The 27,039-nt window shown below is 40.6% G+C and overlaps 1 protein-coding gene across 4 annotated transcripts in view; it reads left to right on the top strand.

Annotated features, from left to right (window-relative positions):
• Window positions 1–27,039, top strand: part of TAOK3 (TAO kinase 3) — a 150,644-nt gene that overhangs the window by 62,897 nt on the left and 60,708 nt on the right. For 3 of the 4 annotated variants that reach the window (XM_058656776.1, XM_058656777.1, XM_058656778.1), the window contains exons 3-11: window positions 2,870–3,067; window positions 7,286–7,357; window positions 7,708–7,809; window positions 8,263–8,308; window positions 9,137–9,233; window positions 11,584–11,697; window positions 13,255–13,346; window positions 21,500–21,593; window positions 23,950–24,031. In XM_058656776.1, coding sequence (XP_058512759.1) covers window positions 2,948–3,067; window positions 7,286–7,357; window positions 7,708–7,809; window positions 8,263–8,308; window positions 9,137–9,233; window positions 11,584–11,697; window positions 13,255–13,346; window positions 21,500–21,593; window positions 23,950–24,031 — 819 coding nt within the window. In that variant the 5' untranslated portion in view covers window positions 2,870–2,947. Of the gene's footprint in view, window positions 1–2,869; window positions 3,068–7,285; window positions 7,358–7,707; window positions 7,810–8,262; window positions 8,309–9,136; window positions 9,234–11,583; window positions 11,698–13,254; window positions 13,347–21,499; window positions 21,594–23,949; window positions 24,032–27,039 lie in introns of those variants that run through there. The other variant, XM_058656779.1, reaches the window with a different exon arrangement.

The following is a 27,039-nucleotide window of genomic DNA, read 5'->3' as shown; positions in this document are numbered from 1 at the left end:
TTGTGTTATTACAGTTTTTTTAAATAAAATTGTTCGCACATTAGATTCCCCAAAAATATTTAAAACACAAAGGAAAGAAAAGCCTGTTTCTATCAGTATTGCTGCAAACATAGTTGTGTTAAATGTTGCATTCTATCTTTGTCAAACCTTAAAATCTTAATACCATAGTCTTACTGATGTGATTATTTTGAAGTAATGAGTTAAATGGACATCCTTTTTATTAAATTCTTATCTTTTTATTTAATTCTTGTTTACAATCCTTTCCTATATTCTTGATGTGTCATTACAGTTTAACATCTCTCACCTTATTTGTCTCTAAGCACTTTAAGTACAAGAACTATATCCCACTCATTCTATTGCGAATATCCAGTACAATGGCTGGCAAATAATAAGCACTTCAGTAGACATGTGTTGATTAAAAAAGTGAATCAAGTAGGTGAGGGGACAGTTAGGATGATGACCTATATGTGCTAATGATTTAACCATACAAAGTGCAGTGTACCTGTCGGGACAAGAGAAAGATGTTTTAACCCTGCCAGTTTTACTTCTTTAATTAATGACCTTTTTCTTTTCTTGTAGACTGAAGTTCATTGGCTCATAACTTGAAAAAATTAGTTTGATTGGGCATTAACCAGATGTATAATGTAGTTTTATAATGGGTCAAAGAAGAAACACAGAAGTATCCCATAGCAAATTCAAAATAAGAGTGTCTATTTGTATGACACAGATTATTTACAATGAAAAGTAAAGGTAAAAGTTATCATTTAAGTACTTTCTAATGAGGAAGAATTAAAAGAGGATCTTCAACAAATAAATGTGTGTAACTCTTGGCAGAAAACATAAACACATCATAATGATATATTTATTAATAGAAACTTTGAACTCCTAATATTTAATATAGCAATGGAATGGCTTGCTTTTTCAAGTGGACATTTGGCATACTCTCCAAATGATAGTTTTTTCTTGTGGGGGTTAATGCAGGTTAATTATCTACTCTGCTATACAAATAGACCACATGTCAGTCAAAGAGCATGAGATTTGCTGTGAGACCTGGTTTGAATTGCAGTGCTGACAAATATTGGTCTCCTGACCAGAGAGCGTAGCTTTACCTCTCAAAAGCTTAGTGTCATCTATAGAATTAAGTTAATAAGTAAAAACAATGTACTGTGAATCCATTGAACAGAGTTTTAAAAAATATGTGAAGTTTTTAGTGTTGCCTACATATGTAGTAGTGCTTAGTCAATGCTAGCTATTATTACTTCAGTATTAATTATACTAGAATTATGCTTCTCTGGTGATCACTTGATTAAAACATAATTAGTTACAATGCCTTCTACACTTTTAAGGTAAACAGTAGATGGATTTTAGAATTATGTAATCCACCCCACAAATGCTTTTATAATATTTTCATCACCCTAAAAAGAAGCCTGTGCCTTAATTATCTGTCTTCCAAACCCACCGGTACTGGGTAACCAATAATCTATATTATGCACCTGTAGGTTTACCTTTTCTGGAAATAGTCTATAAGTAGCTTCCTATAATATACAATAATATAATAACTGTTATATAATTTAATATATAATTAGCAAACATGATACATAATTGTGATATGATAATAGAATGTGTTCTCCATTTACCAGTTAATGGATGTCTGTCATTTCCATCTTCTGGCTGTCATGAATAATTCTGCCACAAACATCCATGCACCAGCTTTTTTATGTTTTGTGTTTTCGTTTCTGTGTGGTGTATACCTGAGAATAAAATTTCTTCATCAAATTATAACTTTGTATAAGGGTTTTAAATAAATAAATAAATATATACATATACATATTTATTTTTTGAGAGGCAGACAGAGAGAGAGACATAGACATAGAAAGCTCCCAATTGCTGGTTCATTCTGCAGTTGCTCATAACAGTCAGAATTAGACCACAGTAAAACCAGTCGCGGGCCTGGCGGCGTGGCCTAGCGGTTAAAGTCCTCGCCTTGAAAGCCCCGGGATCCCATATGGGCGCCAGTTCTAATCCCAGCAGCTCCACTTCCCATCCAGCTCCCTGCTTGTGGCTTGGGAAAGCAGTTGAGGACGGCCCAATGCATTGGGACACTGCACCCGCGTGGGAGACCCGGAAGAGGTTCCTGGTTCCCAGTTTCGGATCGGCGCGCATCGGTCCGTTGCGGCTCACTTGGGGAGTGAATCATCGGATGGAAGATCTTCCTCTCTGTCTCTCCTCCTCTGTGTATATCTGGCTGTAATAAAATGAATAAATCTTTAAAAAAAAAAAAACAGTCGCTGGGACCTCTCCACCTAGCTCTCCTGCACAGGTGACAGGGGTCCAATCACCTGAGTTACCATGCTGTCTCTTAGGGTCTGCATCATGAGAAGCTGGAAACAGGAGTCAGAGGTGGGTTTTGAACCCAGGCACTCTGAGGTGGGAGTCTACATCAGCATCGTTAACTGCCAGACAAATGCCCACCTGCAGAGCTGCTTTCCAGTATGACTCTGTCATTTCCCATTCCTACCAGCTGTATGGGAGAGTTCTGATTTCGCCACAGCTTCCCTCCAATATTTCTTACCTGACTGAATCTAACCCTCCTATTCACTATAACATGCTATCTTGCTGTGGCTTTAATTTTAATTTCTCGAGTAACTGAGGAGTTTGACCATATTTTCATTGGTTAATGGTTATTTGCATATCTTTCTTCTTAGAGAAATGGATATTCAGATCCTTTGCCTAATTTTTATTTAGTATGTCTTTTTTTTTGTGAAATTAGAAGACCAGTAAATAGACTTTTAAATTCAACTTCTATTTGTGTTCTTGGGAAACAAAACATATTAGAAATAATTGGTTGGAAAACCTTGCATTTCTGCAGGTACTGAAGCTCCACCAAAGCTTTTGTCGATGAGAGGGAAAGCCATCCAGAAGCAGGGTGCTTGCAGCATTGGTCACCATGCGTAAAGGGGCCCCCAAGGACCCAGAGATTGCGGACCTGTTCTACAAGGACGACCCCGAAGAACTCTTTATCGGTTTGCATGAAATTGGACATGGAAGTTTTGGAGCAGTTTATTTTGTAAGTACCCGAAGAGAGTTATTTGGATAAGTCAGAAAGTATGAATTTACATTTACTATACATTGATAGAACTTGTAAAATACTCTTGATTTTAGTAGTTTTTTTTTTTCAACAAATTAAATGCTGTTTACACTAGAGACAAAATGGTCATTCTTTAATGAAAAGCCAGTTCTAGAACTTTAGGCCTTTTCCTTTTTTTTCTTCCTTCCTTCTCTTTCTTTCTTTCTTCTTTTTTCTTTCTTCTTTCTTTCTCTCCTGCTCTTCGTGGTGATTATTGTCTCATTTTGCTTTATGTTTAATCCACTTTATTTTGCATCTCTAAACAATGTAATTTGATTTTGCCCAGCTTTGAACTTTTAGAAATAGAAACATTTTGTATATATTCATTTATGACTTATTTGTTTTGCTCAAATATACAACATTCTTCAGTTCTTTTTTTTTCCTCTCTGGTACTTAATAACTAATCCATCACAGCCTCTCTTCGCCAGAATTAGAGGGCGGTTCCAACCTGTATTTGACTCGTCTTTCTTAAAAAGTTGCCAAACCCTTTACAAAGTTCTAATGTTTCAGAATGACAACAGAAAACCAAGCATTCTTTGGACCTTAACTAACAAGCCATTTGTGAAAGGGGGAAATTGAGACCTACCTTGCAGAAGACCTAGTGACTTATTTGCTTTCAGGGGCAAATCTGTTTATTGTGTAGTGTGTGCCTATTGAACATGAGGATTATTTCATCTATAGTCGAGCACAATATCGTGTTTACAGTAGTTATTAGGCATCTTTTGTTGCTAATGATGGACTAAAGAAATCTTGGGAACCCATGGGGCTTTGATACTGAAATATGATATTCCTTAACTCTTCCTTGCCTGTAGGCAAAAGTGAATAGAACAAGCCTGTGTTTTGTCCAGAAGACATTTAAAAACAGAGTCAATTGACACTTTACTGTAAAATTCACAAAAATGTTTAACCTTTTATCTACACTGCTCCCATGGGTAGTACCTTAAAAATGAATTTCCCCACAAACCCCAGTAATGTTCTTATTTATTTCTTTATTTTTAAGATTTACATATGTTTATCGGAAGGCAGATCTACAGAGAGAAACAGAGAAAAATCCCCCCTCTGCTGGTCCACTCCCCATGTAGCCTGACAGCTGGAACTGAGCCAATCCAAAGCCAGAAGCCAGAAGCCAGTAGCTTCTTCTGGGTCTCCCATGCAGGTGCAGGGTCCCAAGATTTCACTGTTGTTTTTTATGTTTTGCACCTCTACCATTGTTAATATACTCTTCTTAATGTTACTGGTACCATTAGAACCAAAAAGATGAAGTCATCTTTTACTTTTTTTTTTTTTTTTTTTAAAGATTTTATTATTATTGGAAAGCCGGATATACAGAGAGGAGGAGAGACAGAGAGGAAGATCTTCCATTCGATGTTTCACTCCCCAAGTGAGCCGCAACGGGCCGGCACGCGCCAATCCGAAGCCGGGAACCAGTAACCTCTTCCGGGTCTCCCACGCAGGTGCAGGGTCCCAAAGCTTTGGGCCGTCCTCGACCGCTTTCCCAGGCCACAAGCAGGGAGCTGGATGGGAAGTGGAGCTGCCGGGATTAGAACCGGCGCCCATATGGGATCCCGGGGCTTTCAAGGCGAGGACTTTAGCCGCTAGGCCACACCGCCAGACCCGAAGTCATCTTTTACTTGAATAACTACAGTAACCCACTTTACTCTCACCTCAACGACCATGAAAGAAGTGTGAGCTGATCACATCCACTTGCTACTGGAAAGTCGTTAGAGCTGAACCCCCACATCTTTCCCATAAGCAGCACCCAAGATAAACATCAGCAGAAAGCTGGAAACGGGTGCATTGATGACGTGAACCCAGACACCTGCCATGGGATGCAGGTATTCCAAGTGACAGCTGAACCACTGCAGCAAGGACCAATTGGAAATACAGTTTTTGTTTTAGGGTGGTTCTTTTTTCCTCTCTCTAGTTCCAAATAGCACTGATTCTAAATAAGTTTGATAAGCAATTAGATCATAATACTGTATGATTCCATTAGGATAGGCTTTTTCTTTGCTTTTTTTAAAAAAAAATTTTTAAAGATTTATTTATTTTTATTACAAAGTCAGATATACAGAGAGGAGGAGAGACGGAGAGGAAAATCCGTCCAGTGATTCACTCCCCGAGTGAGTGCAACAGCTGGTGCTGCGCCAATCCATAGCCAGGAGCCAGGAACTTCCTCTAGGTCTCCCACACGGGTATAGGGTCCCAAGACATTGGACCTTCCTCCACTGCTTTCCCAGACCACAAGCAGAGAGTTGGATGGGAAGTGGAGCTGCCGGGAACAGAACCGGTGCCCGCATGTGATCCTGGCATGTTCAAGGCGAGGACTTTTAGCCGCTAGGCCACGGCATCGAGTCCCAGGTACAGTCTTAATATTAAAGGTTAAAAGCCAGAAACACATGAGAGATTTTTGTTTTTGATAAATGTGAATCAATTCCTTCTAAATCAATGAAATTTTGTCTTAAATTTTCTTTGTAGAGTTCTTTGAAAATTATAGTTAGTAGATACTTTGTTTCTATCATAGATTATATTATCTGGTGCATTAAAATTTTTTTTAGTGTGTGTTCATTTTCTCTGCATTTTAACATTCTTTAAGAATCTAGGGCTCGGGCCCGACGGCATGGCCTAGTGGCTAAAAGTCCTCACCTTGAATATGCCGGGATCCCGTATAGTCGCCGGTTCTAATCCCGGCAGCCCCACTTCCCATCCAGCTCCCTGCTTGTGGCCTGGGAAAGCAGTCGAGGACGGCCCAAAGCTTTGGGACCCTGCACCCATGTGGGAGACCTAGAGAAAAAGCTCCTGGCTCCTGGCTTAAGCACAGTTCAGCTCAGCTCAGTTCTGGCTGTTGCAGCCACTTGGGGAATGAATCATCGAACAGAAGATTTTCCTTCTCTGTCTCTCCTCCTCTCTGTATATGTGACTTTCCAATAAAAATAGATTTTAAAAAAGGAAAAAGAAAAAAAGAGAGAAAGAAAACCAGGAGCCTTTGTTGTAGTGTAGTGGATTAGGGCACTGACTAAGACGCTGGCATCCTATGTGGCTATTGGTTCATGTGCTAGCTGTTCTACTTCTGGTCTGCTCTCTGCTAATCTGCCTGGGCCCGTGCTCCAATGAGGTAGGCCTGGGTGAAGAAGCTCTTTGTTACTGCCAGCTGGTCCAGATACCGCCATTTGCAGAGTGAGCCAGTGGGTGGTGCATTGATTTCCCTCTTTCTCTCCCCCCACCTTTTCTGTCTAAGTAACTTTTATTGGCTTAGAATTTTCTGAAAGTTTTGAAAATTAATTTTAAATGACAAAGTAAATTGAAAGGAAAAAAGCAATATTTTCACATGTACTTTCAATGAATTATTATATTTTAGAATAGGAAGAAGACAAATAGAGATAATTACGAGACAGGCCACCCTTTACAGATTAAATAATGCACACATATACAGAAACATACACATAGACTGTGTGTGTGTGCATGCATCAGCCACTGATGGTATCCATGTAAACCCAAGCTTCAAAGTCCTTCTCAGGCCTACTCTTCCCTTCTGCACAGTAACTATTTCAATTTCAGTTAAGTCAAATTAAAATAAATTTTCCATTTCACTTTCTCAGGCGTACTAGTCACATTGCACTTGCTGCTCTGTGGAATGATGTGGTTGTAGTGTAGCAGCTAGCCCTGCCCAAGGATTTTCACTGATGTGTGTTTTGGTCTTCATTCTTTTGTAGTTTTTGTATATATATATATATATATATATATATATATATATATATATATATATATATACACTATCCACATTATTGCCGAGTGCAAAACTAAGATCATTCTATATGGCTTAGTTTTGGTCATTATTTTATTTCTTCGCATATAACTTTTATTTTTAAATGATAATTTTGACTTATCAGATTTAATCAACTAATCCTCCATTCAATTAATGAACACTATACACGGTGTATAGTGTATAGTGTATTCAATCCCAATCATTTCCCTATTATGATCTTTGCATGTATACAGAAAGGGATAGAGCAATGCGGCCGTGGAAATGTGTAGTTGGACTATCAAAGTCAGTATGCTTTAGCTTTGATGCTGAAACATGAGTTTGTTACTTTTAATAAAACAAACAGATTGAAGTAGTAGTAATGATTGTTCTTATTTTTCCTCTACCCTTTGACACAGGCCACAAATGCTCACACTAATGAGGTGGTGGCAGTCAAGAAAATGTCCTACAGCGGGAAGCAGACACATGAGGTGAGTAAGAAAGGCCACTGCACACCGGACTGATTCACGCTCGTGAATAGGAAACTAATACACAGCCTGTGAATGCTGCTAGCATCTTTTCCTTCCGGTGAAGGTTCCCAACATTCTATCTCCTCCACCTTTTTGACAGACTTGTTCATGTGTATGTGTAATAGTTCTAATTGGCAACAGTGTTTACGCGTACCCAGACTAAAGACATAAAACAAATTGAAATAGCTTCTTGATTGACGAAATGTCTATTTTTTTCCATTGAAATAATAGAATCATACATAGGTTTACTTTGACAATAAAACACTATTTTTCCATTCAAAATTAAAATCTTTCTCTTCTAATTTCCATAGAAATGGCAAGACATTCTTAAGGAGGTTAAGTTTTTACGACAGTTGAAGCATCCTAACACCATTGAGTACAAAGGTTGTTACTTGAAAGAACATACTGCCTGGGTAAGTCAAAGAACCTGTTGTAATCCTTTTGTCTTTTCTGTTAATTTTTTAAAAATATTTATTTATTTTTATTGGAAAAGTAGATTTACAGAGACAAGGAGAAACACAGAAATATCCTCCATCCCCTGGTCCGCTCCCCAAGTTCCCCCAACGGCCATAGCTGAGCTGATCTGAAGCCAGCAGCCTGTTCCAGGTCTCCCTTGCGGGTGTAAGGTTCCAGGGCTTTGGGCCACCCGACACTACCTTCCCAGGTCACAAGCAGGGAGCTGGATGGGAAGTAGAGCAGCCGGGACATGAGCCAGCACCCACATGAGAACCCAGTACATGCAAGGCAAAGAACCTGGACACTAGGCTACTGCGTCAGGACATTTTATGTTAATTTTTTTCTATTTTATCTTGCCTTAGTTTCTGATTCCCCTTCATTATTCCTGTTATCATTTTAATCTGTTACAGTTGGTGATGGAGTACTGCTTAGGCTCAGCCTCTGATTTGCTAGAAGGTAAGAACAAAAGCACTCCACCCTCCTTTCTGTTTTGCCCTGATCTGTGTGTTCTGTGCTCCAGTGTCAAAGGGCAGAGCTGGTGACCTGGACGTCAGGGTGGTGCGGGTCAAGCTGGGCTCACTGGGTCTCTGTTCTGTCCCTGAGGTCTTCTGGCTCCTGTTGTGTAGTTCATGGCCATGCACAGCAGGTGCAGCTGCGGTGTTGGGCTGGTAGGACACAGCCTCTGTAACAGAACCTTCGTGTCTATGTAGACGTGTGAAAGACAGGGAAATGTCAGCACATTATAATGATGTTTAACCCTCTGCTGCCAGTGCACTTATAACCAGAAGCTCTATTAGAGATTTCATGTTTCAATGTCTCCTTGCTCTCTGAATAGAAATTGCTTATTAGCTGCTTTCACCAATAATGAAAACTGTTAGTTACAAGAAACAGAGATGGCTTTGTAGCAGAAGGTCCTGTGACCTAGGTCACTCCAGGCATTTAAAATGATAGAAGAAACCAGTGAAACTGGGCCTGGCAAGTGGGACTTGGTGGTGGTGATAGCTCTAACTCACAAATGACAAACAAATTAATACTTAATTAGTGAGTATCAAGCTTTGCTTGTTTTGCATGGAAGTGTTCATTCAGTGGAGTTCCCTGTTACCTGGTTATTTACTGCTGCTTAATGAAAAATATAGAATCTTAATGTGTAGAATAAATGTGTTCTCAAATTGACATTTAAGAAAGTATATCATTCAGTCTGGCATGGCTGTATAAGATAAATTTTAAAAGAAAAAGGAACGATGCTCATGATTTACCCTGGACTTTTTCCCCATCCTGTCCCAGTTCATAAGAAACCACTTCAGGAAGTGGAGATTGCTGCCATTACCCACGGGGCCTTGCAGGGGCTGGCCTACCTGCATTCTCACGCGCTGATTCACAGGTACGAACAGATTAGCTGGGCTTTCTTTTCAGTCACCAAGCTGTCCCAGGAACCCTGAGAACTAGTGCGTGCTCCGATTGTTAGGATGCTTCAGGATGTCCGGAAAGTAGATAGGATGCTGCTGCCTGTAAGGTGGAAAGTTGCAGGGACTTTGTCTCTTGGTCTGTCATGTATCCACAGACCCCCAACATCTCTGATCTATTGTCCAAACTGGGTGTACCCAGAACATTTGAAGAAAGGCCAAGAAATTTTTTGATACCATGACAAAAAGGAAAAAAGAAATCAACTTCCTTGTATTATATTTCTTAGTTGAGTTTTTTTTAATTGCAAATAGCAAATTAATCCTATATAAATATATGTTATCTAACCATTTAAGATTTTTGCATTTTTATAATCCATACAGATACTCAGGAAGGTATTATTTTTATTTTGGGAGATGAAGAGGCAGGGGCTCAGAAAGTTTTAAATAATTTGTTGCCTGAAGTCTCATAGCACTTAAGTAAAAAAGTAAGGATTGAAACTCAGATTTCCTGATTTTCAACCCAGGTTTTCCTCTACCTGGTATATATTTTTTTTCAGCCATAATCCCAATGTCCTCCTATAACCACCTTCCTTCCACTGGTTTCTTCTAAAAAAAGGTGTTGTTTCCAATCTTTCCTTCTTTCCAGAAAAGGTTTTGAGCAGTTCCTTGAAGGAATGGTGGGAGAAATAATGGAAAATTCAGTAGATTCTTAGGGTCTCTGATGGCTGTCAAACAAAAGAAAGCACTTAGCACTTATCAGGAAGAAGTGAAACCATTAGATCACAGGTTCCCCTTTTGCTTCTGTGTTAGTCATCGCCAAGTCACCATCAGCAGTTCTGCAAAAAGCAGAACTTCCCTGACATGGGCAGGCCGTCGTCCTGCCAGGGACTCAACCTGTGTAGAAGGGTAGCGAAGGAGCCTAAGCATGTCCAATAAATACTGGTTCAATCAGCTCACCATGTCTGTGGATCTGACAACTTTTTGAAAAATGTATCTCTTTTGTGCCAACGTGTTATTATATTACTTGAATACCTTGTGATGCCTTTGCGTGTTTCTTTTGAAAAGTCTTGGTTTTGTTTTTCTGGTGTCTCTGTTACCTCCACCTGCACTTGAACTTGCTGTTTTAAGTTACGATTTTTTTAGCACACAGTAGCTAGAAAGACAAAACTTTAAAGAGTGTATTTTTAAATTTAAAAATAATTACCGTGTCTTAGACTCTTATTGTGATCTAAAAGACAATTCAATCTTTTAATGAAATAGAGAAAACGTTTTTCTGTTGCAAAGACAATAAACAATCCTTTTTTTTAGTTCTCTGTGCCAATGCCTAATGTCATCATGAAGAAGGAAACAGAATTTTCAAGGGAAGTTTTTATAAAAGTTACTTTGGAAGCATTTGAAGCTTGTCATTTTTAACTTGACATTGATTTTCTTCATTGTCTCTATCTTTCCATGGCCCATTGATTTATACTTCTTAATTCCTAGTATTCATTTTACCTCATGCCTGATTAAAAAAAAAAAACTAGAGTACATCCACTTCTTGTCATTCTAAATTTTCATGCTAAACAATTATTTTTTTAAAATCATCTTTATAAATTTCTGCTGCATCAAACATCTAATAGCTTAAATAGTAACTACTTGTGATTCTTTGTGGTAATACAGTATGAATGCAATTTCCTAACTCCTAATCCTTGTTTGTTTTGATCTTTCAGGGTCTTCTTTTTACCGTACAGTGTTATTATTAAAATAACACCTTCTATGTAACATGTACCCTCCCATGCCTTAGAATTGCAGTTACAATGAAAGGCAGAGAGAAAGGGTCCCAGGCAAGAAAGAAAAGGTATGTGTGTAGCTGAGGTGTTTTCAGAGGTAGACCCTAGAGTCATTGCAGGTTTGTTTAGGCTACAAAAATGTCACAGAGTTTGGAACCCAACAAACAAAAAGGCAGTTACCAAATGGTACCAGTTTTCTTAGTACGTGAAAAGCTGTCAGTGACTAGATTCAGCATGTTTAAGAATGTCATTTTGTAAGTACAGCAGCTGTACAGGTTTCCCTGTCGGCCATGTCTGCCTTTTTTTCTCATTCTATTCCCTCCCTTCCAGAGCAAGTTCTGCTTTTAAGTAATTACTCTCACTTCCATGTAAGAACACTGAGGAATCAGGGCTCCCTTACAACATGTAGTAATTACTAAATCTCCTTCTGGCTAAAAATATATTATTATTGTTGTTGTTGTTTTAAAAATAACTGTGTTATTAACTGCATGCTCTGACCTATTCCATAATCAAAATTTTAAATTAATTTTCTAAACCTCTTTTTTTTTTTTTTGAACAGGGATATTAAAGCAGGAAATATTCTCCTGACAGAGCCAGGTCAGGTGAAACTAGCTGATTTTGGATCTGCCTCAATGGCTTCTCCTGCCAATTCCTTCGTGGGCACCCCTTACTGGTACGTAGGATCAGAAAGTTGTACAGAATTTTTAAATGTTCATGCATAAGCAAGATGGACTCATGGTATTGGCTCTATTTTTTTGGTTGTTGTTGAGAGTTGTTCATTTCTTTTTCAGGCCTTTTTTTTTTTTTCCAGATTTTAGAATTAACTGCTTTAAGTTTGTTTGGAAGACAGAGGGACAGAGAGCTAGCCCCTACATACAAGATCACTCTCCTCATGCCTGCAGCAATAAAGGTTGGGCTAGGCTGAAACCAGGCTCCTAGAACTCAGTTCACGTCGCTCACATGGGTAGCAAGGAACCAAATACTTGAGCCATCACCTGCTGCCTCCCAGGGTACACATTAGCAAAGGAAGCTGGGCGCTGAAGCAGAGGTGGGACTGGAACCCAGGCACTCAGACTTGGTGTCTCAAATAACATCTTAACCTCTGTCCCAAACACCCACCACTTTTATTGGTTCTTTTTTTTTTTTTTTTTCAGTATCTCACCCACTGAGATTTCATTTGAGAAAATAGAAACTCAATAGCAAACAGAGAAACACGGCGACTTGATCTAAACCTTCGGTGACTTCAGGTTGTTCTGATAGCATTGATGTCACTGGGTGAAAACTGAGCAGGATTATCAACTCCCTAGCCAAGCTCGGGTCTGAGGTTTCCTTTGAACTTCTCTATGGAGGCAGTGCCCAGGAAGGACACAGCAGCTGCTTCAGCTCTCCCTGCCCGGCCAGCAAGCAAAAACATTCCCTTTCAGTGAGAGGAATCAGAGTTCCTGTGTTTGCTGCGTTCTCTGATACTTCACCTGGCTTGTCATTCTGACCAAGTGTGTTTTTTTCTTTTTTTCTTTTTGCCCTGCTTTATTCCAGATTCTTTTCCTTCTTTTGTAGATAAGTTAGAATTTCATTAAACCTTAGAGAATGGCTTATATCCCTGGAGAATTACTTACCTACTTAAAAAAAAAATCAGCTCCTACTGGAATTTTTTTTCCATCATCATGAAATACCATTTGCTGAACAACTACATAGGCTCCACAATAGAGCACATTTATATTCAAAACATTTAAAACTGACTGGGTCTTTGTTTTCCTAAGAAAAATGCCTATATACGAAGTAATACCTATTAACCATAGCCCAGGTTGTTTATATGCTTTTGAAAATTAAAGAATCATTGGAATAGCTGATTAGATTGCTTTATTTTTTTGCAATGTGAAGTATTTTCCATGTTGTTTAAGGTAGCTTACTTATTTGTGTGTCACGCATATTCATCTTTCATATGTATCTCTTAGAGTTTCTAGAATTTACTGCATTATATGATTGAAGAAACTTAGATTAAGCCAATCAAGGTGATAGTAAAAGACAAAATCAAGATTTGTAGTAAGAAATAAAGAACTTGCTGTTCCTTCTTATTCATGGAATATACTTATATTCTGAATAATATGTTTCTAAATTATTTGTATAAAAACCTAGAATACTTTTAACAGCAGCTGTTTCCTTGAGTCATGTTTTTAGGGGGACTTGGCTTTGAATTTGCAACTTGAGTTTGGTGTAATATGTTTGGTAGGATGGCTCCAGAGGTGATCTTGGCTATGGATGAAGGACAGTATGATGGAAAAGTTGATATTTGGTCACTTGGGATCACCTGTATTGAATTGGGTAAGTAGGTCATAGCATCAAGTTATGCTAAAGAGGGTAGACTCTGCAGTCAGCTAACCCCAAGTTCTAATTTTCTGATTCTGCCATTTCTTAGTTGCGTGACTTGGGTTATATTAGTTGAACTGCCTGTGAAACTTGCCTAACAAAATTCTCTGTGTTGTGGGGATTGACTGAATTCAATGAAAATGTGGCGTTAATGTGCTTATTATATCTTGCACATGGTATATGTTCCATAAATATTACGCATTAACAGAACAGTCTCGGGAAGTGTGGTATTTCATTCGTATTTTTAACCTATGTTTCAACATCTCTTTAAAATTAGGAGCTGGGCTGGGTGTTTAGTGTGATGGCTATGACTGCTTAGGAAAGTTTGGAAACAATGATCACACCCACTTTTCCCTAACCCTTGATCTTTCCCACTCTGATCAACTATGTTAACATCGTCTGAAGTAATGATAATAATAATGATGATAATAATAATAATAGTAAAGACTGCTTAGGATATCTGCATCCCATATTGGAGTGCCTGGGACTGGATCCCAGGTTCACTCCTAATTCTAGTTTCCTGCTAATGCACACCCTGAGAGGTAGCAGGTTGATGGCTCAATGATTGGTCCTTGCCACTCATGTAGGGGACCCAGATGGAGCTTTGGGCTCCTGGCATTGGGCCAGTACAGCCTCAACTGTTTGGAACATTTTGGGACTGAATTACTAAATGTGACTGCTTGCTCTCTCTCTCTCTCTGCCCTTTAAATTAAACAAGTAAATAAAAAACACAACAAGGAAGCAACATGATGACTGTAGTGAATAAGGATGCATTACATACTTGAAATTGTTAAAAAAATAGGCCCTAAGTGTTCCTTTTTTTTAATAAAAATTTATCTTATTTTTTTTTAAAGATTTATTCTTTATTGGAAAGCCGGATATACAGAGAGGAGGAGAGACAGAGAGGAAGATCTTCCATCTGATGATTCACTCCCCAAGTGAGCCGCAATGGCCAGTGCTGCGCCGATCCGAAGCCGGGAACCTGGAACTTCTTCCGGGTCTCCCACGCGGGTGCAGTGTCCCAATGCATTGGGCCGTCCTCAACTGCTTTCCCAGGCCACAAGCAGGGAGCTGGATGGGAAGTGGAGCTGCCGGGATTAGAACCGGCGCCCATGTGGGATCCCGGGGCTTTCAAGGCGAGGACTTTAGCCACTAGGCCACGCCGCTGGGCCCAAGATTTATCTTATTTTTATTGGAAAGTCAGATATGCAGAGAGGAGGAGAGACAGAGAGGAAGAGCTTCCATCCATTGATGCACTCCCAAAGTGGCTTCAATGGTCAGAGCTGAGCTGAGCTGAAGCCAGGATCGTGGGTGCAGAGTCCCAAGGCTTTGAGCCGTCCTCAACTGCTTTCCCAGGCCACAAGCAGGGAGCTGGATGGGAAACAGGGCTTCTAGGATTAGAACCAGTACCCATATGGAATCCCTGCGCATTCAAGGCGAGGACTTTAACCACTAGGCTACTGTGCCACGCCGAACCCTAATTTTTCTTACACACAAAACAAACAAACAAGAACAATGAATAGTGGGTGTATTAATTGTGATAATTACTTCATAATGTATTTGAATAGGAAAACATCACATTGTGTGCCTTAAACATATGCAAGTTTTATTTCTCAAAAGCCAGCCAACCAAATAAGTAAGTAAATATTTTTTAAAATAAGCATCTTAGAGGTAGCAGCATCTTGTTGCAACATGCAATGGTGCTGTGTCTTAGAGACAAAGAACTATAACAGTAGGTACTCAGTATTCACAAAATAAAATTGCTGCTTGGGACATTTAACTCTTCAGCAATTGTTTAAAAATTATTCTATCAGTAATGTAACAAATCACATGTAATATATACACCTCATTGACAGCTTTACCATACAACTCCATCTATCTAGAATTAATTTTGTTAATGGACCTGTTAAAAAAGGCATTTTTATATGAAAGAAGATTAAACTGTTCATATATATGTTATAGTGGTATATAAGATAGTGATAGTGGTATATTGTAGATAGTACCTGAATAACATATTGTCCTCCTTCTATATGGCATCTCTCTTGTATAGTAGAATTATATTGGGCAGTTTTTTTTTAAAATACTCTGCTGCAGTACTTGAAATAGCTACTTAAGTAAGAAAGCAATTTTTATTTGGCTCACAGTTTTGGAAGACCACAGTTAAAGGTCAAGAGAGGCCTGTTGGTTGGCCCTTTAGTGATGGCATTCTTGGTGGAAGAAGTCTGAGCTAGTGCAGAGCATCACATGGTAAGCCATGTATTGTACATGCACCAATGTAGTTTCTTACAAAGCCCCCAGCATTTACTCACGAGGGTTTCACTCTATGACCCAGTGGAATAAAGGCAGCTCCCAAAGACCCTGTTTCCAAACACAACAGTGGGTTCAGTTCCCACCCCCTTTGTTTTATCAACTTGTCACTTTGGGGTAACTTCGTGAAATCAACACATAGCAGAGGAAATATATTTTGAACATTTTATAAATTGAATTGCTGAGGTTACATCACAATGATAATGATAATCTTCCTGACACTTGTCCCTCTTTCCTGAAGATCACACTCTAGAGCTCCTACGTGATGAAGAATTTTATTAGAAATTATGGGTTTTTTTAAAGATTTATTTATTTTTATTACAAAGTCCGATATACAGAGAGGAGGAGAGACAGAGAGGAAGATCTTCCATCTGATGATTCACTCCCCAAGAGAGCCGCAACGGCCGGTGCTGCGCCGATCCGAAGCCGGGAACCCAGAAACTCCTCCAGGTCTCCCATGCAGGTGCAGGGTCCCAAGGTTTTGGGCTGTCCTAAAATGCTTTCCCAGGCCACAAGCAGGGAGCTGGATGGAAAGTGGAGCTGCCGGGATTAGAACTGGCGCCCATATGGGATCCCGGGGCGTTCAAGGCGAGGACTTTAGCCGCTAGGCCACGCCGCCGGGCCCTAGAAATTATGTTTTGTGTGCCTGGCGTGGTAGCCTAGATGCTAAAGCCCTCATCTTGCACACGCTGGGATCCCATATTGGCGCTGCTTCATGACCCAGTGGCCCCACTTCACATCCAGCTCCCTGCCTGTGACGTGGGAGAGCAGTAAAGGGGTGGCCCAGGGCTTTGGGACCCTGTACCCACAACAGAGACCCCGAAGAAGCTCCAGGCTCCTGGCTTCAGTTCGGCTCAGCTCCGGCCATTGTAGGCACTTGGGGAGTGAATCAGCAGATGAAAGATGTTTTTCTCTCTCTCGTCCTCAGTATATCTGACTTTCCAGTAAAAATAAATAAATCTTTTTTAAAAAGAAATTATGTTTTGCTGAATTGATCTTCATTGAAAAAACGAGTTGAATACATGAATGTTGTGAAACCTCCTGGATATTTAAACTGACTAGTGATCAGATAAACATTTTTAAAGATTACTTCAAGAGAAGTTAACATTTACATTGTTACATTTAAACCAGGACATTTTGTTAGATCCAAGAAATCATCCCTTAATATTACAGGGGGATTGAGTGTGTTTGGAGCAACGTCCCCAGGGAAAAATCGAAACCAAGTGGTGTTATGTATTTTATCTGCCTAGAGTTTCTTCCTTTTACATTAGCCACTCCTTGTTGATTAATAAATGATCCTGGGCTAGCTGTTGCAAACATGGGGTTATATTTAGTTTTCAAGAGCTTTTTTTCTTTATTCTTTATTCATTTTGAAATACTAGTATACTATTGTAAGATGCATACAGTTATTCAAGAGGCACTGTGGGTCTATAAAAAGGTCATAGGTCTTGGGGTCATAGAATTGGGGTTAAATCCTACATTAAAATCTCACTGTGTGACTTAGTGTTAGTATTTAGCCTAGCTCAGCCTTGGTTTCTCAGTTGTAAAATTGGAGGAATACCAGCTCCCGCTGCACGGCCATTTGGGGACTGAAAGCAGTGGACGGAAGATCTTCCTTTCTGTCTGTCCTCCTCTCTGTGTATCTGACTTTCCAATAAAAATAAAAGAAATCTTTTTTAAAAATTGGAGAATAAAAGCTTTTTTGCCCATTCTTGTAGGAATTATGAATAATGGGATAGTATGCCTATTAGTACCTGACATACAGTAGAAACTCGATAAATACTGCCAGTTATTATCATGATTATGATTATCAACCATATTTGTTCTTAAGAAACTTCTTGACTTTCAAGGAAGTATTTATCAAAAGATAAGATATTTATAAAATGAATGCTAAAATGAAAATTTTATTTAAAATTAAATCTGAGTGGTTGCCAAGATTTAACCAGTTAAAATTTGGGGAATGAAAGAGAGAGGGGACATAGGAATTTGACCTAGCAGTTAAGCTGCCATTAGGGGGCCCAGCACAATGGCTTAGTGGCTTAAGTGCTTGCCTTACATCACCCAGGTTCCCATATGGGCGCCAGTTCATGTCTCAGCTGTTCCACTTCACATTCAGCTCCTTGCCTGTGCCCTGGGAAAGTAGTTGAGGCATGGCTCAAAGCCGTGTGGGAGACCTGGAAGAGGTTCCTGGCTTCTAGCTCCAGATCAGCTCAGCTCAAGCCATTGTGACCACTTCAGGAGTAAACCAGCTAATGGGAGATCTTTCTCCCTATAGCTGCATCTCTCTATATACCCATCTTTGCAATTAAAAAAAAAGATGTCATATTCCATATTCCATATTGGGATGTCTGAATTTGTGTCCCAGCCCCAACTCCCAATCCTAGCTTCCTGTTAACACAGACCTTGGGAGGCAGGAGTTAATGGCTCAAATAGTTGGGTCCCTGTTACCCATGTGGAATCAAATTCCCACATTCCCTGAACTCAACCATTGTAGACATTCTTTAAGTGAACCAACAAATGGAAGCCCTCTGTGTCTCTTCTTGCCTCTCTCTTTCTAACTCTAAGAATAGCAAACAAAAGAAAAAAGAAAGACTGAAGTCCAGACATAAGACAGTATGGGTGGAAGACTCTTAGCTGATTTTTTCCAGTGAAGTAAAAGATGGCCTGAGAGGAGAGGAACGCGGTTGCCTCTGAGAATGAAGCTGGGAAAGCAGCCTGGGCCGTGTGGATGAAGGAGCAGGAAGCAAGTGATCCTAGGAATGACGGGAAACCACCGATGGTTACAGGATGAGGCTCGTTGATATCCTATGATGTTAGTCTCTGCCTGGTGTCTGTACAGTACACTATGGAAGGGTCAGCACAGAGTAGCGGTAAAATTACAAACTTTCCCATTCCAGACAGAGCACTGACTATTTAAGGGAAGCTGTAAGAGGCCGCTCCGAGGCCTCACAGGCAGCTAAGTAGTCTTCTTGGTTATACACTGCCCATGACTGTAAGTTCTCTTGAATACTGTCCGTTGTGGGTTTAGTTTAATTTGTTAACTACTCTGGCTTTTTGCAAATGCTTACTCCAATGAATGAAGAAGTTTACCGTATAATTCTACCCTTAGCTCTTGTTCTCTCACTTACAGCTGCAAAGAGTAAGCCTATGTTGTAATTTCAGTAAGTTTTTACTCAAAAATAAAGATGTTGTCAAAAACAGAAGATCAAATTATGAAGCAGAAAGTGAGACTGCATTAGAAATTCTGTTAGAGTAAGTTCTGTAGAATGAGATGATAATTTGTCTTTGGCACCAGGATAATTAATAAGTAACATAAATTTTTTTAAGGATTTGTTTTTATTGGAAAGTCAGATACACAAAGAGGAAGATCTTCTGTCCACTGATTCACTCTCCAAGTGGCTGCAGTGGCCATAGCTGTGCCTATCTGAAGCCAGGAGCCAGGAGCATCTTCTGGGTCTCCCATGCGGATGCAGGATCCCAAGGCTTTGGGGCATTCTTGACTACTTTCCAAGGCCACAAGCAGGGAGCTGGATAGGACACGGGGCCACCAGGACACAAAATGGCACTCAAATGGTATCCCAGCACGTGCAAGGGGAGGACTTTAGCCTCTAGGCTACCACCCTGGGCCTGCATAAACTTTCTAAAAGATTTTATTTATTTTTAATTGGCAAGTCAGATCTACAGAGAAATATCTTCCATGCACTGGTTCACTCCTCAAGTGGCCACAATGGCTGGAGCTGAGACAATCCAAAGGCCTGGAGTCCCTTCCGGGTCTCCCATGCTGGTACAGGGTCCCAAGGCTTTGGGCCATCCTCTACTGCTTTCCCAGGCCACAAGCAGGTGGCTGGATGGAAAGTGGGACCGCCGGGATTAGAACTGGCATCCATATGGGATCCCGGTGCGTTCAAGGTAAGGTCTTTAACCACTAGGCTACCACGCCAGGCCCGGTTTCTTTTTTAAAATAATTTTCTATTGTTATTATTTTCCATAATAGAATTGTGTTGGAATAGGGATTCTCCATCCTCCTTCTCCATTCTCCCGCCTCCACCATTTTCCCCCCAGACTATTACTATAGTCCTTTAGCAGCAGCCACAAGACTGATGTTCTGTCTAGGTGTATCATGGCACTGTGGGTATACACAGTGGTAGGAAATCTAGTATTATGTTGTCATGATGTATTTAGCAGTTTCATCGGGAGTCCTCCTTCTACTCAGGAGTAGATGCATATTGCATCGTTGCCTCACTTCCCAATATGCTAGTCTCCCTTATGCAGTTCATCTGTGAGAACATATGTATATACATGATTACCTATGTGTCTGTTTGTTTTGTATTTTACATGACTGTTGCCTTATAAAGAACATATGATATTTGTCTTTTTGAGTTTGTTTTATTTCACTTTGTAATTTCTTCTCAGAAAGAAAAGTATGTGTTTATGTAAGTACAATATGTCAAATGAACCAAGGGAGCACTGTAGGCCTTCCGATGGAACGGTCATTTGTTCCACTGTGTAAAGTAAATCCTCTAGTAGTAAATATCTGAATTGGGGCCAGCATGGTGACATAGCGGGTAAAGCTGCTGCCCACAACTCCAGTATCCCAACAGGGTGCCAATTTGTATTCTGACTGCTCCATTTCTGATCCAGCTCCCAGCTAATCTCCTGGGAAAAGCAGTGGAACATGGCTCAACTGTTTGGACCCCTATTACGCTCAGGGGGGAGCTGGCAGAAACTCCTAGCTTCTGACTTCTGCCTTTGGCCCAGTCCTAGCTGTTGTGGCCATCTGGGGAGTGAGCCAGAGGATAGATTGATACATCTTTCTCTCTCTCTGGTTCTCCCTACCCCTCTATAGCTCTGACTTTCAAATGAATGAATAAATCTTTTTTTTCTTTTTTTTATGTATTTATTATTTTTAATTCATTAATTACATTGTATTATGTGACACAGTTTTATAGGTACTTGGATTCTCCCCACCCCTCCCCATACCCTCCCACCATGGTGGATTCCTCCACCTTGTTGCATAACCACAGTTCAAGTTCAGTTGAGAATCCCCCATTGCAGGCATATACCAAAATGAATAAATCTTTTAATAAAAGAAAAAATTCCATTCCATGATAGTGTTTTTTCTTCATTTTATATTATTTTAGCTTCTGAATTTTTTAATAAGTATTTTTTAATCAAACACAGGTATTCATACCTATTGTGAGAAAACAGGCAAAAGCAAATGTTTTCAAGATATGTGAACAACTCAAGCAATGAACAATATCACTTGTTTTTTCATTTGCAAACTTTTCATTTTATGTGTAAGGCACAGAGACAAAATAGGAGAGATCTGCCATCTGCTGATTCACTTCCGGGCTGGGACAGGCTGAAGGCAGGAGCCAAGAACTCAGTCCTGGTCTCTGATGTGGGTGACAGTGACCCAAGTACTTGCGCCATCACTTGCTGCCCTCCAGGATGGCCATTGGCAAGAAGCTGGAATCCAAGGTGGAAGCCAGTGTTGAATTGGGCATTCAGAGAAAGGATGCAGGTGTTGTGAGTGACACCTTCTCTGTTGCCCAAACATCTGCCCCCGGATTTCACTCTGTTAAAATGGCTTCTGTTGAATGCTTTACTAGTGTACATTCAGTGACCAACAGTTTCTTCTGAACAGCTATCCTGAACTGACCTTACAAACTAAACGGACTAAGTGGCATGATAATGTCAACGAGTTTTTGACCTAGCAGCAAAGCTTTGCTCATAATTCTTCATTTCGGTATCTGATTTCTCTCAAGAACTACATCATGATGTGTTTTTCCTTCTTCTAGCTGAACGGAAGCCCCCACTTTTCAACATGAATGCAATGAGTGCCTTATATCACATCGCCCAGAACGACTCTCCAACGCTACAGTCTAGTGAATGGTAAGACCTTGCTGCCACTTTAAATCTCTAAGATTACCAAATGTATTTCACACTTCCATTAAATTACATGTTAAATATCTGAATGAGAAGCATTTCATCTTTCCATTGTGTGTCACGGTGAGTCCCACGGATGCCTTGGTCAGCAGACACAGGCACAGGGTTGCATTTCTATTTGCCCTCTCCATGGCTTACATTGTGTGGGGTTTTTTTTTTTAAGTATTTTTTTTTAAGGCAGATTGAACAGAGAGAGAAGGGAGACAGAGAGGTCTTCTATCCTCTGGTTCACACCCCAAATGGCCACAAAGGTTGGAGCTGAGCAGATTCAAAGCGAGGAGCCAGAAGTTTCTTCTGGGTCCCCCACATAGGTACAGTGGCCTCAAGGATTTGAGCCATTCCCCACTGATTTCCAAGGCCATAAACAAGCTATCTGAATCCAAAGTGGAGCAGGGGCCCAGTGCAATAATCTAGTTGTTAAAATCCTCGCTTTGCTTGTGTTGGGATCCTCTGCTATGGGGCCTGGTTCGTGTCCCAGCTGCTCTACTTGCATCCAGCTCTCTGCTTGTGCCCTGGGAAAGCAGGCGACGACAGCCCAAAGCCTTGGAACCCTGCACCCACATGGGAGACACATAACAAGCTCCCTGCATCTACATGGGAGACATATAGCAAGCTCCTGGCTCCCAGCTTCAGATCTGCTTAGCTCTGGCCAGTGCGGCCACTTGGGGAGTGAACCAGTGGTCAGAAGATCTTTCTCTCTGTATATACTCCTCTCTTGTGTATCTGCCTTTCCAATAAAAATAAATAATTCTTTTCAGTGGAGCTGCAGGACATGATCATGCACCCATATGGGTTGCCAGCACCACAGGTTCAGGATTGGCCGCACCAGCCCCGCACTGTGTGTTCTACATGTGTGTCATAGCTGAAGTCCCACTGAGAGCATGTACACATGTAGTATGTGCTGTCCTAACAGTCCTGTGTGAACACCCTAGGTCTCGCCACGTCTCAGCAGAGATAAAGCGCCTGCTGTGGTGTCATGGTTTTTCCCTTGATAAGTTGTTTTATTTATTTATTTATTTTAGTATTAGTGTATGTGAGCATGTTCAGGAGCGAGTGTTGAAATAAGTTCCCAGTTCCCTGCTTTGGGTGGTTTTGACCCAACTCAGCCCTGACCATTTTGGACACTTGAGGAGTAAAACAGCAAATGGGAATGGTCTCTCTGACCCGCTCTCTCTCCTCCCTCTCCTCTTTTACCTGTGGCTTAAATAAATGTATAAAATTTTAAAAATTATTTTTACTATATTGAAATAGAGTATATATTATGAGTTGTTTAGAAAATGGCTTTTGGTTTTTCTTTTTCTTTTTGGCTGAGAACAGTGACATTTTGTAATTATTTGGGCCACAAGAGTATGGGAAAATGGGCGATTATAAAAATGAACAAGGGGCCAGCACAACGGCTCAACTGGCTCATTCTCTACCTCCAAGAACTGCATCCCATACGTGTGCCAGTTTGTGTCCCAGCTGTTCCACTTCCCATCCAGCTCCATACTTGTGGCCTGGGAAAGCAGAGGACTATGGCCCAAAGCCTTGGGACCCTGCACCCACACGGGAGACACGTAACAAGCTCCTGGCTGCTAACTCCAGATCTGCTTAGCTCTGGCCAGTGTGACCACTTTGGGAATGTGCCAGAAGCTGTTTCTCTGTGTCTCTCCTTTTCTCTGTAAACCTGCCTTTCCAGTAAAAATGCATAATCTTTTTTTAATGGGCAAAATGAAATTTTCAAGATAATGAGTATTTTATTCTGGAATCACTGTCCTAGGTTCCCCATCACTTATGTCCAATTTTGCCACCTTGTTACAGATTGTGTGTAATGGAGGAGTTTGCAACTGCTAATGTAGACACAACCTTCAGAAAACGATAACCCTGTTATCTTTGAAGAGAAAACTTTGTATAAAACTTTTACATCAGTATAGCAGGAGGTTTCCAACAGTTGATAGAAATACAATTATGAAAGAACTCTGCATGGATTTAAGAAAGTTTTGCACGAAGACAGACTAACGCAGTTCTGTTTCCCATGAACTTTTAAGTCCCTTCATAAATTAGAACTTGACCTTACGTCCTTCTATTGAAGCACATTTATTTATATGCTGACTAACCTAAAGCTGTAGCCACATTCATCATCCAAAAGAATTCATTGTAGATAGTACAAACTTGGGAGTGCTGTGTCTATAATATTCCAAAATATTTAATTTTTAAAAGTCTCCTAAAAATGTGAACGTTTCCCTTGCATGCAAATTGTTTTGAGTTATCACTGCTGTACACACCCTAACTGTATGATCTTTTGGCATCTCTACACTCACAGGACAGACTTCTTTAGGAGATTCGTAGATTACTGCTTGCAGAAAATACCTCAGGAAAGGCCAACATCAGCGGAACTGTTACAGGTAATTTTCCGATTTTGTATTTGTGAATGGGAACTTGAAGTCCTGTTTTATGGAATATCGTAAATTAGTCCTGACACGCTGGTTTAGAACATGCTGCCTTATCATTTATACAGAAATAGGAACCAGGGAATAATGATATTAGCACTGTGTGTTCCCTGGAACAGTCTCTGCCCTGTTTTCCCTTTTCTCCCACCTTCTCCCCTTTTTTTTTGCCTCCTATCATAGGATAGTCCTCCCCTTGTTCTGATCATTACTGTGATGCTTCCCTGACTTAGGTCTACATGAGAGCTGGGACTCAGAGTTCTCGGCACAGGTTTTCCCAGTGGCTCCAGTGCCACCTGTCAGGTTCTTTTTTTAAAGATTTATTTATTTTTATTGGAAAGCCGGATATACAGAGAGGAGGAGAGACAGAGAGGAAGATCTTCCGTCCGATGATTCACTCTCCAAGTGAGCCGCAACGGCCGATGCTGCGCCGATCCGAAGCCGGGAACCCGGAAACTCCTCCAGGTCTCCCACATGGGTGCAAGGTCCCAAGGTTTTGGGCCATCCTCAACTGCTCTCCCAGGCCACAAGCAGGGAGCTGGATGGGAAGTGGAACTGCCGGGATTAGAACCGGCACCCATATGGGATCCCGGGGCGTTCAAGGCGAGGACTTTAGCCGCTAGGCCACGCCGCCAGGGCCCACCTGTCAGGTTCTTATCCAGGTCATCACCAAAGCTTCCGGAAGTGAAGATCTAGGCTGCTTATGTAAAGCAGGCATTCACTTCACACCCTGTCCTATGCTCCATCCCTTTGGTGTAAACATGGTATTTTTGAGTATGTGTTTTCATGGAGTATATTACTATAGACTTTATACATAGGTAGAGTGTTCTAGCGATATCAAAGTAGTATGTGGGAATCTTTTACAATATAAACATCTTTTATTTGACGGAGATTTTCTTTAACCCTTCTCTCTCTCTCTGTGTGTATATATATATACATATATTATATATATATGTGTGTGTGTATATATATACCTTTTTCAATAATTTTCATTTACTTGTTTCATCTTTCCATTCACAAGATTTTTCTTTCTTTTTTCTTTCTTCAAATTTATATATTTATCTGACAGAAAGAGTTAGAGAAAGAGAGACAGAGAGAAATCTTCCATCTGCTAGTTCACTGCCTGAGTGATCAAAACAGCCAGAGTTGCACCAGTTCAAAGCAGGAGCCAGGAGCTTCTTCCATGTCTCCCACATGATTTCAGAGCCCCAGTTTCTTGAGCCATCCTCTGTTGCTTGCCCAGCTGCATTAGCAAGGGGCTGAATTGGAAGCAGAGCAGCCAAGATTCGAACCAGCACCCATGTAGGATGCTGGCATCATACGATATGGGTTTAGCAGCTATGCTACAGTGCCAGCCCCAGCAAGATATTTTATTGTTTGTGTTTTAGGAAACATTCGGAAGGAACATATAACCTAAATTTGCTTTAAAATGTCACCTGCCTTTATAATTGAAGAACACCTGTGCTGAGCTACCAGTTCTTGGTTTATCTTTTCTTTTGCTTAGAACTCTGCTACTATTATTCTATTGTTTTCTGGCTTTGAATGTTCCTGAAGAGGTAAATTCAAAGCTAACTAGTTTTTCCACTTAAAAGTAAGTTTTTCTGTCTTGGCATCAGCAGGCTAAGAGGATACGATAATAGAAGCAGCCGGGCAGAGAACTTGGCCTTGATCTCCTTTGTGGTTGAAACTTGAGTGAGTTCGTCTACTTTGGGAGAAACTCCACATTTCTATGGGGGAAAACAGTAACCAGGATGAGACACCAGAAGCACAACGTGAGGTGTCTGTTACTTTGAAATAGGCAAATATTTTATTTTATTTTTAAGATTTTATTATTATTGGAAACCCGGATATACAGAAAGGAGAGACAGAGAGGAAGATCTTCCATCCGATGTTTCACTCCCCAAGTGAGCTGCAACGGGCCGGTGCGCACCAATCCGAAGCTGGGAACCTGGAACCTCTTCCGGGTCTCCCACGCGGGTGCAGGTTCCCAAAGCTTTGGGCCGTCCTCAACTGCTTTCCCAGGCCACAAGCAGGGAGCTGGATGGGAAGTGGAGCTGCCGGGACTAGAACCCGCGGCCATATGGGATCTCGGCGCGTTCAAGAAGAGGACTTTAGCCGCTAGCCCACGCTGCCGGGCCCAATAGGCAAATATTTTAAAAACAAACAAAAAACAGGACACAGGAATTAATAAAGCAGAAAATTAAGTGTGGAATATATTAAAATTAAAGAACTCCGATAAGCTGCTCCATTAAGCCAAAGATAAAATATAGGGTGACAGACAACAAAAGGATTTTTAAAAATCAAGTGGGCCAAGGTAAAGAAAGCAAGGGAGGAGACACGGCATAGCAGAGATTGAAGTGCTAGGCAGCTAGCTAACAATGTAAACCAATCGATTTACAATATGTCCAGTGGCAGATAAGCTTCAGAAATTAGAACAAATTAAATTGCATAAATAAAAGTTAAAAAAATGATGATGGGGAATATAACATCAGTGGAAGACAAAAGAAATCTAATACCAACCTAGAAAAGGCAGATGTTTAAAGATATACCTGCAGTAAACCCCTATGGAAATAAATAATTTGGATCTTTTTCTGATTGGAGTTGGTCTTTATTTGTCTGACCACATCAAATGGGCTCATTATTTATTAAGAATATATTTTCTGGTAGTAAAACACCACTGTAAGTACTGAGAGTATAGCAGTATATAAGGAAGGTATCATTACTGCTCTTGTGGAATCTTAATTCTTTTAAAATTATTATATATTGGAGAGGAAGAGAAAGCTGCTGTCTGCTAATTCACTCCCCACATGCCCATGACATCCAGGCCTGTCAAGGCTGAAGCTGGGAGCTGGGAGCCCGGACCAGGTCTCCTGTGTAAGTGGTAGAAGCTCAGACACCTAAGCCATTACTGTCTTTCCCAGCATTAGTAGGAGCCAGAGGCATGTGTCATAGTCAGATGCTAGGGT

Source organism: Ochotona princeps, chromosome 29 (assembly GCF_030435755.1).
Source record: "Ochotona princeps isolate mOchPri1 chromosome 29, mOchPri1.hap1, whole genome shotgun sequence".
Classification (NCBI taxonomy): Eukaryota; Metazoa; Chordata; class Mammalia; order Lagomorpha; family Ochotonidae; genus Ochotona; species Ochotona princeps.
Note: the sequence above shows the minus strand (reverse complement) of the source record. Positions and strands in the feature narration are given on the sequence as shown.